The sequence below is a fragment of the Coregonus lavaretus genome (genome assembly GCF_964263955.1).
Source record: "Coregonus lavaretus genome assembly, chromosome: 7".
In the NCBI taxonomy this organism is placed as follows: Eukaryota; Metazoa; Chordata; class Actinopteri; order Salmoniformes; family Salmonidae; genus Coregonus; species Coregonus lavaretus.
The window spans coordinates 52,581,634-52,596,641 of NC_139994.1; the positions used below are offsets into that span (position 1 = coordinate 52,581,634).

Here is a 15,008-nt window from a genome sequence, read left to right on the forward strand (position 1 = left end):
TTCTAACTCTAGTTTATACACCCCAACTGCACTTGAGTAGGGAGAGACTCCAGATACATAAGATATACTTTTTCACCATTCCCCACATGATTCATCCGATGTGGATCAATCACTCCAGGAATATTTTTAATATCTTCAAAATCGACTTCCCACGAGACCCCAGATATAACCCCCTTGATGGGTGCCCTGTTCCGAAGAGACAAACACGACACTTCAAACATATACAATCGGGTGAGACGCATACTCCAATTCTCCTTGATTCTACCGCCACTGGTTTCAGAATCCACTTCATCGTCCGCTTCCGCCATTTTTTCCCGGTTCAATCCGAAAATGTCCCCTCCGGAAGTAACTGACTGGAAATACACTCTTCTACCACGTGACAACAGCCTCCACGTTTCTAGGTTGAAGATACTGCATATTTTCGACCTAGCCATGTTTCCGGAAGTAAGTGACTGGGAACTCCCACTTTTACCACGTGGCAACTTAGCCATATCATTTTAGCAAACATTATATTATTTCCATGTTCCCAATGGAAGACATTTTTGCTAAATCATATGCGAATACAATAGTAATAAATGAAGACACAAAAACGTTAAAATCATATGGTTTTATTTAATGCAAACAGTCATTTGAGTGTAGTTGAACATAGTTGTCTTTTCTCTTCAGAAAGAAACGTTATATAATTTTTCAAAATATAAATTCTGCCTGGCTGTACCACTAGGCCTAGACGGAATGTGGCGAGAAGAAGTATTTTGAATGTGAAATAACATATCTATACCATGTGAATTACTGTAACTGTGTAGGCTAACTATGGCTATGTCCACGGCTGTGTCAGTTAATTTCCTAGGTGGGCTGGGGAGAAAGCTAGAGGGAGCAGTTCTTTGAGGCTGGTTTCTTTGTATGATCCATCTGGTTTAGTCAAGTACACAACCCAATCTGTTCCAAACTGGGGAGAGAGAGAGAGAAAGAGCGAGAGAGAGAGGAGTGACTTATAACACAGTTGACTATTATATCTATATATATAATGTAACTCCTACATAAATGTAGTAACATTTTTATAAAGATTTAAAGGCACATTGTGTACAAACATAATCTTTGCCTGCTGCCTGTGGATACTCTATTATATTTTGTTCTGTTAAGATTGTGAAATATCAGTGGTGACCTTACCTCAATGAGCACCTGCCGACAAGCTCCACAAGGTCCCACAAAACTATCTTTGATGTCACTACAGAACACACACAGAGAGAGAGAGAGAGATATTATTGCGAGGTCTGGGGTCCGCTCACCAACCAAGAATTCACAAAATGGGACAAACACCAAATTGAGACTCTGCATGCAGAATTCTGCAAAAATATCCTCAGTGTACAACGAAAAACACCAAATAATGCATGCAGAGCAGAATTAGGCCGATACCCGCTAATGATCAAAATCCAGAAAAGAGCAGTTAAATTCTATAACCACTTAAAAGGAAGTGATTCCCAAACCTTCCATAACAAAGCCATCACCTACAAAGAGATGAACTTGGAGAAGAGTCCCCTAAGTAAGCTGGTCCTGGGGCTCTGTTCACAAACACAAACAGACCCCACAGAGCCCCAGGACAACAAAAACAACACAATTAGACCCAACCAAATCATGAGAAAACAAAAAGAGAATTACTTGACACATTGGAAAGAATTAACAAAAAACTGAGCAAACTAAAATGCTATTTGGCTCTAAACAGAGAGTACTACCTGACCACTGTGACTGACCCAAACTTAAGGAAAGTTTGACTATGTAAAGACTCAGTGAGCATAGCCTTGCTATTGAGAAAGGCTGCCGTAGGCAGACCTGGCTCTCAAGAGAAGACAGGCTATGTGCACACTGCCCACAAAATGAGGTGGAAACTGAGCTGCACTTCCTAACCTCCTGCCAAATGTATGACCATATTAGAGACAAATATTTCCCTCAGATTACAGAGATCCACAAAGAATTCGAAAACAAACCCAATTTTGATAAACTCCCTTATCTACTGGGTGAAAAACCACAGTGTGCCATCACAGCAGCAAGATTTGTGACCTGTTGCCACAAGAAAAGGGCAACCAGTGAAGAACAAACACCATTGTAAATACAACCCATATTTATGTTTATTTATTTTCCCATTTGTACTTTAACTATTTGGACATTGTTACAACACGGTATATATACATAATATTACATTTGAAATGTCTTTATTCTTTTGGAACTTCTGAGTGTAGTGTTTACTGTTAATATTCATTGTTTATTTCACTTTGGTTTACTATCTACTTCACTTGCTTTGGCAATGTTAACATACGTCTCACATGCCAATAAAGCCCTTAAATTTAAATTGAATTGAGAGAGAGAGAGAGAGAAAGAAAGAGACAGCCAGAGACATGGTTAGCCTGTTTATTAGAGATCATGGTTATAGACAATTCAATATGTTCAGTCTCACCAGTCGTAGAAGTAATTTAGAAGGTATGAATCAGAGGGCTACTGGGCCAGTATCTCACCATGTAACAGCGATAGCACTGAATTTCCTGTGTCCCTCTGCTATGGCTCTCTGTATTGCTGTTCGCTCAGCACACACTGTGAGCCCAAAAGAGGCATTTTCCACATTGCAACCTATTACACAAACAAACACACACATAGGCCAACATATTCCATGTCGAAATCGATTTTACTTCAATTAGCATAAAATGTAAAATGTGTTGTTGATAGAGGAAAAGTGACGTCTGTCAGTAATATATACGATATTACCCGTAATTATATCGCCACCTGCTGTCAATATGGCGGCACCGACCGGGAACCGGCTGTAAGGGCAATATGCCATTTCCCGTGCATGCATGCACTTTGAAACGAGCTCCTTGACTTTTGCGTTGTCTGTCCATGGGATATGAGTAGGACACAGAAGACATGAAAATCAACACAAACGTACAAACGTAATGCTTTTAACTCTGTCTGCAGAGTCACATTCAGGATTGTCCTACCCTGTGTTTAAAATACTGCTTGCAATAAAAGATAGCGGTCTCTCTATTGTAGTGCACTTGCCTGCCATATCAGTTGGAATCGAAAAGGGTCCTTCTTTGAAATCTTTTGAAACTTAAAAAAAATTGGAGATCAGAGTAGGACAACTTTTTCAAGTTACGGTACCGAGGTAGCAGCGCACTAGTTGGTTTTGTTTTGCAAACGTATATTCTTACATCAGAGGGGAGGAACCCCCGCTTGTGTAATGTTGACCTCTACGCCATTGGTTCGTTGAACGTGTGCGTCATTTTGGGGGAGATTTGCAATGTGCCACCAGCCACAGCGGAACCAAGCATTTCATTATTCTGTTGAGAGACTGACTACAGTAAACAAACATTCATGGAATACATTCAAATAGAATTACATATTTTGCAAGGAGAGCAGTTTTCTTATTTGCTTTATTTGTCATTAAAGTGACAAAAAGGCTTGCATATACACAGTGGTGTAGTGGGGGCTATAGGTATATGCCCGTATACCCACTTTTTCGTTAGGCGTTTTCTTAGTTTTTTTCTACACCGCATTTCGATCACCCAGACCTCAAGAGGCATATCTAGCGCCTTCTCACACCATGTGTGAATTAATTGTCATGTGTGAATACCATGATCATCTAACATAATTATAAAATTAGTCCAAAATTTAATTCCCAACCATGTGGATTGACTCCAATGAAATGTTTGCCGGCAATTATTCTCATCAGCAGCCTATGCTTTAGATTAATGCACCAAATTGTTAGCCTATTTTAAGGAAATTAGCTATCAACATAAATAATGTTTCATTGTCTGTTATCAACATTATATGAGAATAATAGGCATTTTATCTAAGGAAATTTATCCTATTTCTGGACAAAGTAGCCATTTTTTTTTATCGCTATAGAATACAAGTAAAAACGTAAATGCTGAGGATATGGCTTCTGCAAGCGCCAACATCCCTCTCACAAAAGTTGACAATCCCAAAATGCACGCATTATTTAACACACATGTAAAGAATGGAGGCACAGTCTGTTAAAAACAACTGAAAACATCTTCATATTAATGTACGACTCCACTGACACACAAGACCAAAATGTTCTTCATATTTTGTAGGAGAGCTTGCTGAAGACGTAAAAATTGTTCTACCGGATAGAGTGTAGGACTATTTACAGGCAGTGAACTATTCAACAGTGTCAGAATATCATTCCGAGTACCTGCGCTTCTACATTTACATTTACATTTTAGTCATTTAGCAGACGCTCTTATCCAGAGCGACTTACAGGAGCAATTAGGGTTAAGTGCCTTGCTCAAGGGCACATTTACGTCATTTAGCAGACGCTCTTATCCAGAGCGACTCACCAATTGGTGCGTTCACCCTATAGCCAGTGGGATAACCACTTTACAATTTTTTTTTTTGGGGGGGGGGGGGGGGTAGAAGGATTACTTTATCCTATCCCAGGTATTCCTTAAAGAGGTGGGGTTTCAAATGTCTCCGGAAGGTGGTGAGTGACTCCGCTGTCCTGGCGTCGTGAGGGAGCTTGTTCCACCATTGGGGTGCCAGAGCAGCGAACAGTTTTGACTGGGCTGAGCGGGAACTATGCTTCCGCAGAGGAAGGGGAGCCAGCAGGCCAGAGGTGGATGAACGCAATGCCCTCGTTTGGGTGTAGGGACTGATCAGAGCCCGAAGGTACAGAGGTGCCGTTCCCCTCACTGCTCCATAGGCAAGCACCATGGTCTTGTAGCGGATGCGAGCTTCAACTGGAAGCCAGTGGAGTGTGCGGAGGAGGGGGGTGACGTGAGAGAACTTGGGAAGGTTGAACACCAGACGGGCTGCGACATTCTGGATGAGTTGTAGGGGTTTAATGGCACAGGCAGGGAGGCCAGCCAACAGCGAGTTGCAGTAGTCCAGACGGGAGATGACAAGTGCCTGGATTAGGACCTGTGCCGCTTCCTGTGTAAGGCAGGGTCGTACTCTCCGAATGTTGTAGAGCATGAACCTGCAGGAGCGGGTCACCGCCTTGATGTTGGCGGAGAACGACAGGGTGTTGTCCAGGGTCACGCCTAGGCTCTTCGCACTCTGGGAGGAGGACACAGCGGAGTTGTCAACCGTGATGGCGAGATCATGGAACGGGCAGTCCTTCCCCGGGAGGAAGAGCAGCTCCGTCTTGCCAGGGTTCAGCTTGAGGTGGTGATCCGTCATCCATACTGATATGTCTGCCAGACATGCAGAGATGCGATTCGCCACCTGGTTATCAGAAGGGGGAAAGGAGAAGATTAGTTGTGTATCGTCAGCGTAGCAATGATAGGAGAGGCCATGTGAGGATATGACAGAGCCAAGTGACTTGGTGTATAGGGAGAAAAGGAGAGGGCCTAGAACTGAGCCCTGGGGGACACCAGTGGTGAGAGCACGTGGTGCGGAGACAGCTTCTCGCCACGCCACTTGGTAGGAGCGACCGGTCAGGTAGGACGCAATCCAGGAGTGAGCCGCGCCGGAGATGCCCAGCTCGGAGAGGGTGGAGAGGAGGATCTGATGGTTCACAGTATCAAAGGCAGCAGACAGGTCTAGAAGGACAAGAGCAGAGGAGAGAGAGTTAGCTTTAGCAGTGCGGAGAGCCTCCGTGACACAGAGAAGAGCAGTCTCAGTTGAATGACCAGTCCTGAAACCTGACTGGTTAGGATCAAGAAGGTCATTCTGAGAGAGATAGCAAGAGAGTTGGCCAAAGACGGCACGCTCAATAGTTTTGGAAAGAAAAGAAAGAAGGGATACTGGTCTGTAGTTGTTGACATCAGTGGGATCGAGTGTTGGTTTCTTGAGAAGGGGAGCAACTCTCGCTCTCTTGAAGACGGAAGGGACATGGCCAGCGGTCAAGGATGAGTTGATCAGCGAGGTGAGGTAGGGGAGAAGGTCACCGGAGATGGTCTGGAGAAGAGAGGAGGGGATGGGGTCAAGCGGGCAGGTTGTTGGGCGGCCTGCAGTCACAAGTCGCAGGATTTTATCTGGAGAGAGAGGGGAGAAAGAAGTCAAAGCATAGGGTAGGGCAGTGTGAGTAGGACCAGCAGTGTCATTAGACTTAACAAACGAGGATCGAATGTCGTCAACCTTCTTTTCAAAGTGGTTGACGAAGTCATCCACAGAGAGAGAGGAGGGGGGGGCGGGGGGGGGGAGGATTCAGGAGGGAGGAAAATGTGGCAAAGAGCTTCCTAGGGTTAGAGGCAGATGCTTGGAATTTAGAGTGGTAGAAAGTGGCCTTAGCAGCAGAAACAGATGAAGAAAATGTAGAGAGGAGGGAGTGAAAAGATGCCAGGTCGGCAGGGAGTTTAGTTTTCTTCCATTTCCGCTCCGCTGCCCGGAGCTCTGTTCTGTGAGCTCGCAATGAGTCATCAAGCCACGGAGCTGGAGGGGAGGACCGAGCCGGCCGGGAGGATAGGGGACACAGAGAGTCAAAGGATGCAGAAAGGGAGGAGAGGAGGGTTGAGGAGGCAGAATCAGGAGATTGGAGGGAGAAGGATTGAGCAGGGGGAAGAGATGATAGGATGGAAGAGGAGAGAGTAGTGGGAGAGAGAGAGCGAAGGTTGCGGCGGCGCATTACCATCTGTGTAGGGGCAGAGTGAGTAGTGTGGGAGGAGAGCGAGAGAGAAAAGGAAACAAAGTAGTGGTCGGAGACATGGAGGGGAGTTGCAGTGAGATTAGTAGAAGAGCAGCATCTAGTAAAGATGAGGTCAAGCGTATTGCCTGCCTTGTGAGTAGGGGGGGACGGTGAGAGGGTGAGGTCAAAAGAGGAGAGAAGTGGAAAGAAGGAGGCAGAGAGAAATGAGTCAAATGTGGACATAGGGAGGTTGAAATCCCCCAAAACTGTGAGGGGTGAGCCATCCTCAGGAAAGGAACTTATCAAGGCGTCAAGCTCATTGATGAACTCTCCAAGGGAACCTGGAGGGCGATAGATGACAAGGATATTAAGCTTAAATGGGCTAGTGACTGTGACAGCATGGAATTCAAATGAGGAGATAGACAGATGGGTTAGGGGAAAAATTGAGAATGTCCACTTGGGAGAGATGAGGATTCCTGTGCCACCACCCCTCTGACCAGATGCTCTCGGGGTATGCGAGAACACATGGTCAGACGAGGAGAGAGCAGTAGGAGTAGCAGTGTTTTCAGTGGTAATCCATGTTTCCGTCAGCGCCAGGAAGTCGAGGGACTGGAGATTAGCATAGGCTGGGATGAAGTCAGCTTTGTTGGCAGCAGAACGGCAGTTCCAGAGGCTGCCTGAGACCTGGAACTCCAGGTGTGGGGTGCGTGCACGACAGAAAAACATAAAAGCCCATAGATATAGCTAGCTATATGCTCTCTTTGGTAAATAAATGAAACTAGCTCCTGTAGGCTAATCTTTTTGAGTGTGAACTGTATTACTGTACTGTATTGTATTATACTCTAATATATATGGACTGGAATTATGCACATCGTTCAAACCATGATAAAGCAGAAGAGAACATACGATGCTGGTGCAGCACATGCAGCCTACAAAGTTACAAGTATAGGCTAGCGAATTTTAGTTCAATTTTGAAATATAATAGGGCCTATTTGTGTAGGCTAATTAGTAGGCTGACACATATATTAGCCTACCTCCTCTTTCTCTCTTTATTGTTGCTTCATTCCTTCCTCACTTTCAACATTTAAATGAAATACGTTTTGTTGTCCTTATCTTCATCATTCTAATGACAACCTTGAAAGATAGGACTAGAATTGAATGGTTATGGGTCTGGGGTAGGGGAGGGAATGGCAGGCAGGGGATGTTGGTAGAGCATGGCGTTTGCAACGCCAGGGTTGTGGGTTCGATTCCCACGGGGGGGCCAGTATGAAAAAAAATATATATATAATGTATGCACTCACTAACTGTAAGTCGCTCTGGATAAGAGCGTCTGCTAAATGACTAAAATGTAAATGTATTCACACCTCTGAGTCAATATATGTTAGAATCCCCTTTGGCAGCAATTACTACTGTGTCTAAGAGCTTTCCACACCTGGATTGTACAAAAACATTTTTTTTCTTCAAGCTCTGTCAAGTTGTTTGTTGATCATTGCTAGACAGCCATTTTCATGTCTTGCCATAGATTTTCAAGTCAATTTAAGTCAAAACTGTAAATAGGCCACTCAGGAACGTTCAATGTCATCTTGGTGAGCAACTCCAGTGTATATTTGGCCTTCTGTTTTAGGTTATTGTTCTGCTGAAAGGTGAATTTGTCTCCCAGTGTCTGTTCGGAAGCAGACTGAACCAGGTTTTCCTCTAGGATTTTGCCTGTATTTAGCTCTATTCCATTTATTATTATCCTAAAATCTCCCTAGTCCTTGCCGATGACAAGCATACCCATAACATTATGCATGCTTGAAAATATGAATAGTGGTACTCAGTGATGTGTTGGATTTGCCACAAACATAACATTTTGTATTCAAGACATGAAGTTAATTTCTTTGCCACATTTTTTTTTTTACTTTAGTGCCTTATTGCAAACATGTTTTGGAATATTTGTATTCTGTACAGGCTTCCTTCTTTTCACTCTGTCATTTATGATAGTATTGTGGAGTAACTACAATGTTGCTGATCCATCCTCAGTTTTCTCCTATCACAGCCATTAAACTCTGTAACTATTTGAAAGGCACCGTTGGCCTCATGGTGAAATCCCTGAATGGTTTCCTTCCTCTCCGGCAACTGAGTTAGGAAGGACGCCTGTATCTTTGTAGTGACTGGGTGTATTGATACACCATCCAAAGTGTAATTAATAACTTCACCATGCTCAAAGGGATATTCATTGTCTGCTTATTTTTACCCATCTACCAATAGGTGCCTTTTCTTGCGAGGCATTGGAAAACCTCCCTGGTCTTTGTGGCTGAATCTGTGTTTGAAATTCATTGCTCAACTGAGGGACCTTAGAGATAATTGTATGTGTAGGGTACAGAGATGAGGTAGTCACACAAAAATCATGTTAAACACTACTATTGCACACAGAGTGAGTCCATGCAACTTATTATGTGACAGGTGAAGCACATTTTTACTCATTAATTTATTTAGGCTTGCCATAACAAAGGGGTTGAATACTTATTGACTCAAGACCACGTGAGGTTGACGGCACCTTAATTGGGGAGGAAGGGCTCGTTGTAAGGGCTGGAGCGGAATAGGTGGAATGGTATCAAATACATCAAACACATGGTTACCCTGTGTTTGATGCCATTCCATTTGCTTTGTTCCATCCATTATTATGAGCCGTCCTCCCCTCAGCAGCCTCCACTGCTCAAGACATTTCAGCCTTTCATTTATAATTCATTTGGAAACATTTCTAAAAACATAATTCCACTTTGACATTGTGGGGTATTGTTTGTAGGCCAGTGACACAAAACCTCAATTTAATATATTTTAAATTCAGGCTGTAACACAACAAAATGTGGAAAAGTTAAGCGGTGCGAATACTTTCTGAAGACTTTCTGTGTTTGTGCATATGAATGGGAGAGTGAACATGAATATGTGTAGGAGGGCGGTAGAGAATGGGTGTGCGGAGGCATAGGGTATACTGTATGTTGTACAGTGCATTCGGAAATTATTCAGACCCCTTGACTTTTTCCACATTTTGTTATGTTATAGCCTTTATCTAAAATGGATTAAGTAAATGTTTTCCCTCATCAATCTACACACAGTACCCCACAATGACAAAGCAAAAAAAGGTTTGTAGAAATGTTAGCAAATGTATTAAAAATAAAAAACAGAAATAACTTATTTACATAAGTATTCAGAACCTTTGCTATGAGCCTCGAAATTGAGCTCAGGTGCATCCTGTTTCCATTGATCGTCCTTGAGATGTTTCTACAACTTGATTGGAGTCCACCTGTGGTAAATTCAATTGATTGGACATGATTTGGAAAGGCACACACCTGTCTATATAATGTCCCACAGTTGACAGTGCATGTCAGAGCAAAAACCAAGCCATGAGGTTGAAAGGAATTGTCCGTAGAGCTCCTAGACAGGATTGTGTCGAGGCACAGATCTGGGGAAGGGTACCAAAATATTTCTGCAGCATTGAAGGTCCCCAAGAACACAGTGGCCTCCATCATTCTTAAATGTAAGAAGATTGGAACCACCAAGACTCTTACTAGAGCTGGCCAACCAGCCAAATTGAGCAATCGGGGGAGAAGGGCCTGATAGTCACTTAGAAAAAGGCTGTAACGTAACAAAATGTGGAAAATGTCAAGGGGTCTGAATACTTTCCGAATGCACTGTATGTGAATGAAGGAGAATGGATGAGTAAGTAGATGTATGGAGAGGTGTAAAAGGTTCTGAGAAGAAGGGAGGGGGGGAAAGACGGGAGGTTGGGATAAACTTGGCCTGGTTGAGTAAGAGAAGGCAAGGATAGGAAGTGGTGATAAGCTTGGGTTGGGTGGGCAAGGGTGGGTGGAATGGGAGGGTGGGGTGGGGCAAGATTGGCTTTGGTGGGCAAGGGTGAGTAAAGATGGGAGGTTGGGATACGCTTGGCTTGGTTGGGGTAAAGAGGGAAGAACTGTAATTGTATTTCTTTTTTTGTGATGCTGTAAAATGAATAAGAGTCCTGAAAAGATTAGGAAAGGATGTCAAATCATTATTATTCCTTGTTCATTATAGCTAAGATTCAATGGTGGTTATTGGTGAGAATGGAGAGGGGCTTTATGTGGGGGACTGGGATGCGGTGACTGGGAGGTAATCAGACTCTTCTCTGAGGTGTGCGTGGTCCCTCCACTCATCTCATTTCACTCACTTGGTGGACCCACTCTCCCCAAGTAGACCCCCGCCAGCCGCTATACTTTCATTTAATTTATAAGGTAATACAATCTAACCACAGTACTTAAGTAGCAGTCTTTCTCCAATGTATGTACAATGACATAATCCACTTTTTATTTGGTACATTAGGAGAGGAGTTGGAGCTTAAAAGTTCTAAAAAGTCAAAACGTCTCAAAGTACAAAGTAGACCAACAAAATCAAATTTATCACATGGAATGTGCACCGGCTTCATGATGGGGAAAAAAAGCATATGGTTCTTGAACACTTAAATAGATTGTCAGCAGATGTGGTTTCCTGCAATAGTTACATTTCAAAAAAGGAGAAAATGAATAGTTAAAGAGAAGCTGGGTTGGAGAGGTCTATGCTGCCACCTACATCTCGCAGCCCTCACAAAACGAATACATGCCAAACTAGTTATAATTTTAAAAGATAAAGATACATATGCGTTAAATAGAACAACAATGCGATGAATTACAATTTTAAAAGCTAAAAAAATCTATATAAAATCTGAATTAAACAACAGCATGACCCTATAGCCTTCTCAGACTCAACCCTGAAGCAATTATCAGCTGACAATAAATCATTACTAAAAAACAGAGGTCACCCCAAAATAAATATTAGACACTGTTAAAACATTCACACGGAGAAAAGCACCAGGAATGGATGGCTTTCCCATATAATTCTATTTAACATTCTGGAAGAAAATAGACAAATAAAAACACATATGTCACTCAACTCAGTACTTCCTAGTTCCATGTATCAAATGGTTATTTCAGTTATATTAAAACCAGGAAAATCTGGAGAGTCCCCTGCTGATTACAGACCCATAAGTTTAATAAATTGTGACAATAAAATAATAGCAAAGCTCATAAGCAATAGAATGGAAAAAGTTTTACCAGACTTGATACATATCAAACAAACAGGGTTTATTAAAAATAGACACTTACAAAACAAATACAAGAACATGTTTCAGTTTAATACAATTCGGTAAAAAACAAGATATACATTTATCAATAATGGCTGTTGATGCCGAAAAGGCTTTAGATCATCTTGAATGGCCTTTTCTATTTAAAACTTTGGAAGCTTTCAACTAAAGCAAAAATATACTCAAATACATTATTGGATGAAATTGCTTTAGAAAGGGACACAAGACAGGGATGTCCTCTCTCCCCCTTTCTGTTTGCAATAGCAATTGAACCGCTTGCAGAAAGAATTAGACAGGACCCAAATGTAACATGTATCAGTATTGGTATACATGAATATAAACTAAACTTATTTGAAGATGATATCCTGATATACCTGACCAATATTGAAAACTTAATGCCCCCCTTGCTACAAATATTTTCAGAATACGCTATAATCTCAGGATATAACATTAACTAAAAAAATGAAATAATGGCAATAGGAAAAATACAAATAATAACTCATGATCTACAGCAATCCTTTAAGTGGACCACAAAGAAATTCAATGTTTATGATGCTTAATAAGTGACAACAAGCAACAGGGCCTCCTGTAGCTCAGTTGGTAGAGCATGGCGCTTGCAACGCCAGGGTTGTGGGTTTGATTCCCACAGGGGGCCATTATGAATAATGTATGCACTCATTAAAACTGTAAGTCGCTCTGGATAAGAGCGTCTGCTAAAATGTAAATATGTGACCAGCCGCCTTTGATTCGGTCTTATGTAGATACATTTGAATTTATTTTTTATTTTTTTTACATTGGATAAAAGCAGAGACACAGAGCTTCAAAATGGTATATCATACACTGCATTTGAGTAACAATGGGAAAGTAATTCTGCTTTGAAAGTTGATAAAGTTGAAATCTCACTTTTGAGAAAATAGCCTTTGAATGTTTTGGTACCTACAGGAGAGCTCTTCTTTATCTACACCCATTCAGCATCGTTCAGGCTCATAATTTAACAGTTTTATTCGTATTTACTTAACCGTTTTATTCGTATTTACAGATGGTATACACGTTTGTTATTAAGGCACCTGAAAGTTCACGTTCCAGAAGGCATTTCTGCCAAAAAACGCATTTTGATAAAAAAAAAAGTTTATGTTCAAATGGCTCTCCTGTGAAGTAGTGACCCGAGACATACGCCTAGTTTCCTGAAACGAGTCACATATATAAAGATCATTTTATCCCATTACTCAATAATACGAAAGCAGATCTAATTAAACAGAGCAATCTTCCGATAAATTTAACAGGTAGAATAAACCTCTTCAGAATTGTATGACTCCCAAAGTTTTTATACTAATTCTCGGTAAAACCAATTACCCCACGGAAGACATTCTTTAAAAAAGTATATTCGGTCAAAAGTATACTCGGCCTATCCAACTGACAATCTCTTAGGGAAAAAAATGAAAACTATTGGAACCAAAGAAATGATATTGGCACAAAATGGAGGGAATGTTGAAACATAACTAACGAGATTACAGTTAACTAAAATGTACGCTTAATCCAGTATAAATGAATGTATTGAATTTATTATACAAGAGACAAAATCCACAAATTCTACAGCACAACAGCAGAGTCATGTCTGAAGTGTAAAACTAACAATGACTCAATAATCCATGCCTGCAGGGAATGTTATAAAGTCCAAAAGTTATGGGCGGAATTAGAAAGTTGGCTGTTAAAGGTATTACAATGTAAATTTACTTTAAATCCATCTGTCTGCATATTTCAAGACATGGCATATGAGGGTGCAGTGAGATACCCGATGGGATGGACGATACTTTTCTCATCAATCATCTTTAAAAAACCGTATACTTAAAAACTGTAAATCAACCAATCATCCGTCGTTAACGCAATGGAATGGTCAAATGCTTTATTATCAAAAAAGTGTGTGGGCGACGGAGAGACACAAAAATTGTGCAGTTTGAGGCCATGTGGCGGAGAGTGATGCGGGCGCTGGAGATAGGAGTGTCTGCTAGTGGGTCTGGACAGGTGTGATGTAGTTGATGTTTGTATGATGTTGTTGTTTGTATGTGTATGTTTTGTATTGTTTATAAAATATACAATAAAATCTTTAAAACTAATATATTTGTATGCTACGCCTCCCCTGGTTTAGGCATCCCCAACCAAACACTCACACACAACCAAACACTGAATGATTGATTGGAGACATTTCAGAGGATTTTCTGCCTGCAGCCTGTACAAATGCAAAGCACGTGAAATATATTCAGAAATATATTTGGAATATCATCTGTCAGGCTGCAAGAGCATGCAGCTCAAGTTTTTCGAATATGGAGGATGAGGACAGGAGGTTGATAGGTGTCATTTACAAAAATGGAAAACCATATTTCAGTAAAACATGAGGAAGAAAGCGGAAAAGTTTAAGAAACAAAGGGGAAAAAACCTGGGACAAGAGAGGATGTTGAGAGAGAAGTACAAACATGGAAAATTGTGCTACAGGAGTTCAGAAGGTGAAACTGACAAGAGGAAGATGGCGGCAATGTCGAGGAAACAAGGAAAAACCCTGGGGAAAGAGAAGATGTTGCGTGTCAAGTAAAACAATTTAAAACCGTACTTTAGTAGCTCAGAATGTGAAACTGATGAGAGTGACATGGAGTTTGAAGAAGTTGAAGAGAGAGAAGATGGCGTTTTAAAAATGGAAGAGCAGATTCGGAGCTGCAAGGTGTGGAGGTTGATGTGTCTGTGAAGAGTGGGAAGAAAGAAAAGGATGACTAAGATGATTCTGGCCCAGTGGGAGTGAGACTTTTGAGAGAATGGATCCTTGCCCTCTGGCTGATCCATATGTGGTGTCAGGTTGGGTGGAGAAGAGTTTGGGGACTGTTGAGTCGGTGAAAGTAACTCAAAGTGGACTCGTTATTTTTTTTTTGCTTTTCTTCCATCCAGAGTGAGTGGGCACTCTGCGCCACGCGCCTAGGAACAAGAACTGTGACTTGCTTTGCTCTCCGGAGCAGGGCGCCGTTGAAAGGAGTGATAACTGGAGTGGCGTTAAGTGTTGAGGATGATCAACTAAAATGGAAGATTCCCGGTGTCTGTGACGCCGCCGTTTGGTGCAACGCAGACCCGATGGAGAGTGTGGTGAAACAGAGAAGACACCATCTCTCCTGCTGAGTTTTGAGGCAGAGTCTTTACATGACAAAGTCAAGTTAGGATGTGTTAGTTATTCAGTGAGAACATTTGTCCCAAACCCATTACGGTGTTTTAGGTGCCAAGCTTATGGTCATGTTGTAGCAGTGTGTAGGAGGG

General features: G+C 41.9%; 1 protein-coding gene across 1 annotated transcript; it reads right to left on the reverse strand.

Moving 5' to 3' along the window:
• Positions 1–592: 592 nt before the first annotated feature.
• LOC311131767 (cytidine deaminase) lies at positions 593–3,184 on the reverse strand. Its single transcript, XM_084164898.1, has 5 exons — positions 3,046–3,184; positions 2,755–2,877; positions 2,508–2,619; positions 1,168–1,225; positions 593–946 (listed from the first exon to the last, which is right to left on the reverse strand). The coding sequence occupies exons 1-5, from the start codon at positions 3,050–3,052 to the stop codon at positions 836–838; spliced, it is 411 nt and encodes a 136-aa protein (XP_084021024.1). The 5' UTR covers positions 3,053–3,184; the 3' UTR covers positions 593–835.
• Between the last annotated feature and the right edge of the window lie 11,824 nt (positions 3,185–15,008).